At 46.5% G+C, this 3,719-nt stretch overlaps 1 protein-coding gene across 1 annotated transcript in view; it reads right to left on the bottom strand.

The window, feature by feature from the left end:
* LOC103735146 (ryanodine receptor 2-like) overlaps window positions 1–3,719 on the bottom strand; it is a gene marked incomplete at both ends in the record, with an annotated part of 32,045 nt that overhangs the window by 14,727 nt on the left and 13,599 nt on the right. Inside the window, 2 exon segments of the mRNA XM_008834277.1 lie at window positions 159–292; window positions 3,600–3,625. Of these exon segments, the coding sequence (XP_008832499.1) occupies window positions 159–292; window positions 3,600–3,625 (160 nt within the window).

The following is a 3,719-nucleotide window of genomic DNA, read 5'->3' as shown; positions in this document are numbered from 1 at the left end:
AGTAATAATTAGTAGGAACAATACTTAAGAGTTGCACAGATCCCAGTACTCAGAAGCATGAGCATTGACGCTATGCACACTTGCTGATTTCCTCAGAGGGAAAGGACCTGCACTCACAAACCCATTCCATCTGTGGAGCGGGCAGAGGGGACACTCACAAAGCAGACAAGGAGCTATCCTTCTTTGGTTTCTTCTTCTCCCTTGCATCGCTGAAGTCCAACGCAGCCTTATCCATGCCCAGTAACTCGCTGATTCTGTCTCGGCCATAAAACTCTCCATATTTATCCATCACCTATGGTCAAGGGACAAGTATTTTATTGATCTCAACTACTAAGCACCACCATTTATACATGTGTACGAGAGTATCTAATTATTTTTACACTTACTAGATATTTGCTAGATTTTAAAGAAAACTTAGCAATCTAGTTTAAGGTCCATCCTCTGGGACTCACTGGCCAGCTTTCCTAGGCTCATTGGTGAGTCTCAGGACCTGAGAGACAATGTCTCAAAAAATAAGGTGAGCAGCTCCTGAGGGAGTTCACCAGAGTTGACCTCTGGCCTCTACAAACTCTCACACACATGTTCATGTATACCTACACATGTATACTCAAACATACACAAGCATGTACACACACACCTATATAGACATACACATACCTAAAGGAATGAAAGAAAGAGAAAAGAAACTGTCTTATAAGACTTAAAGAGCATGACCCCAGTTGCTAAATTTAGCAGGAGATGGGGTCAGGATGCATGCAGGCAATGTCCACAGCCCTGCATGACACTGGCTGGCCATCATGTCCGAGATGGCCCTCCTTACTCTGATTTCTGAACCCCATTTTCTAACCATGATGCCTTTCTTCCCACGGCGCTCCCCATCAGTGCCCTGGTGTCATCAGTCTGCTATTATTCAACAGCCCCGACACCTACATCATATTTTTGTCACTGGCCCTCCCCATCCTGTATCTCTGTGTTAATTTTTGTTTCATTTCGTTATGTTTGATACAGGGTCCCACTCTAAAGCCCAGCTGGCCTAGAACTCACTATGTAACCTAGACTGGGTTGGAACTCATGGCAATCCTCCCTCATGTTGGTGTGAGCCACCATGCCTGGCCCCGGGCGAAGTATTATCCTAAGTTTGCTGCTCATCTTTACAGTCACTTCTTGACACCGCACTCCGATTTCTGGTCTATCCGTCATCTTGGAATGGCTTATTTGTTCTGTCTTCAGCTTGGCACTTGACAAGGCTGTAACTCAGCCTGGATCCCAGTGCGTGGGGCTATGACACAGCTTTTCCACCCTCCGGTTCAAGTACTCTGTGTAAAGGCTCCATAACGATGATGTCACACGGGGGAAGCAAGGAGAGAACGGTAGGTCATTGGGGCCAAAAGAAGAAAAGAAATGAAGGACGAGGTGCTCAGGGGAGGAAGAGAGATAAGAGAGGGCTCGGAGGGGCAAGAGAGGGACACGTGGACACAGACGGGGACGCGGAAAGGGTCTTTCTGAACGCGCAGAGCAGGTGGATGAAAGGAAAGCATAACATAAGTAGTAGGAAAAGTAGCCAACGGCATTTACCGTTCAGGTTAACCAAACCAGTTTGCTTTGGCTTTTCTCACAGTGCTGAAGATGGCCGGGGCTGACCTGCTGGAATTCCTCTGGGGACACTCACTCGACCCCTATAGGACACGGTGGGTACTGCAGGGACAGCGCCAGGAATGGGCTCAGCACCCAGCACAGTTGTTCCTTAGTTCATTCGTTCTTTTCCTTCCTTCCTTCTTTCCTTCCTCCCTCCCTCCCTTCCTTCCTCCATTTCTTCCTCTCTCTTTTTCCCTCCCTTCCTTTCTCGGTCCACTCTTCTACCTTTCCTTCCTTTCCTTTCATTCCTTTATCATCTATTTATTTTTTATTTTAACATAGTGTGGGATGCACATATGTTTTGTGTGTATATGTGGGTACGAGTGCACATCTGTTTGTGTGTGGAGACCAGAGATCAGAGTCCAGTGCCTTCCTCAGCTCCCTCCATGCCAGCTAGTGTCAGTGGTCAACTTGACACACCTGGAGAACGGGGGACCTCAAGTGAGGAATTTCCTCTGTTGGATTGGCCTCTGGGCCATTTTCTTGATTGCTGGTTGATGCCTGAAAGCCCAGCCCAGGAATGTAGTGGTGCCATCCCTGGGCAGGTGGGCCTGGGTTGTATAAGAAAGGTAGCTGAGCAAACCAGGGGAGCGAGTAGGTGAGCAGTGTTCCTCCACGGTGTCTGCTTCCGCTCCAGGCTCCATATTCGTAGTCCTGAGTATCGCCTCAGAAATGAGCTGTCATTCGGAAATGTAAGATGAAATAAACTCTTTCTTCCACAAGTTGTTTTAGTTCAGTGTTTTATCACAGCAACTGAAAACTAACTAAGATGCTCTCCAACTTATTTTTGAAACAGGGTTTCTCCCACAACCTGGAGCTCAGCAGATCAACTAGACTAGCGGTCAGTGAGCCCTTGAACTAGACTAGCGGTCAGTGAGCCGCTTCCTGCCTAGCTTTCCCAGGGTTGGGCCACAGGCATATACCATGCCCAGGTTATAATGTGGGTAGTGGGGATATCAGAACTCAGGTTCGACTGAGCCATCTCCCTAGTCCTCTCTGGTCTTGGCATTTCTTTGACATAAATGTATAGTTTGTTCCAGAGAAATCCTTGTTGTAATAGTTCAGAAACTTCCTTATTTTATTAAAAACTCTATAGAAAAAAATATTTAAATTATCTATTTAAAATTATTCTTTCAAAACTTTGGCCTAATTTGGATATGCATATATGTGTCGATATAATGCACTTAAAGAACCAGCTCACGAAGTAAAAAACAACGTGTGAACACAGACATGTAAATCAACAAACCCAGATTCTTTCCACCAGAAAGTGTAGATACACATAAACATGCATGTGCATGTACACACAAACACACACACACACACACACATACACACACTTAATAATACAGTTGATTTCCACGTAGGTTTTTAGTGTGTGCTCTAGCTTCGTGTAAAGCGGTTAGAAGACTTACTAGTGTCCAACCACCCATTGAGCAGCACTGAATGAACAAAGGCAAAAAGAAAACATCCATTCACTAGCAGGTGGACCCACGGACAGTATACACGGAAGGAACATTCACCAGGACACGAAGGGTGACCTCAGACAGTCTGGTAATCAGATCAGCTCAATGGATCAGCAAGAAGTCAGGTGTGGTGGCTCAAGTCTGTCACCCCAGCCTCCTCAGAAGGGTGATGGCAAAAAATTGCAGTGATCTGGAAACCAGCCTGGGCTTCCTGGTGAGTTCCAGGCTAACCTGGGCTACACAGTAAGAGCTTGTCTCAAGAACATCCATAAAATGGGAATAAGTAAGAAACTACAGAAGAATGATTCAGGCACAGCAGTCTGAGACACGCGAGCACCATTCCATACAAGTACATGTAAAACACACGGTGACACATGGAGATCCTGTGTGGTAGAGAGAGCAGAGGGCAGAGGCTGTCAACAGCAGAGCTTCGCCCAAGGCCAGGGCTACACCAGGACCAGCACCCTGTCCACCACCCTTCGGCACAGCTGGAATTAATGCCTTTAAAGTTCTACGAAGAAAACGGCCTGCAGCCAGCTTAGGTCATCCAGACAAAGTCAGATAGAGAGTCTCCCCTCTGTATGGGTTGGACAGTGTTAGCTGAGTCAGGACAGAAAGTGA

Source organism: Nannospalax galili, unplaced genomic scaffold (assembly GCF_000622305.1).
Source record: "Nannospalax galili isolate Female #2095 unplaced genomic scaffold, S.galili_v1.0 scaffold8917, whole genome shotgun sequence".
Classification (NCBI taxonomy): domain Eukaryota; kingdom Metazoa; phylum Chordata; class Mammalia; order Rodentia; family Spalacidae; genus Nannospalax; species Nannospalax galili.
The sequence above is the reverse complement of the archived record's forward strand: the minus strand, read 5'-3'. Positions and strand labels throughout refer to the sequence as shown.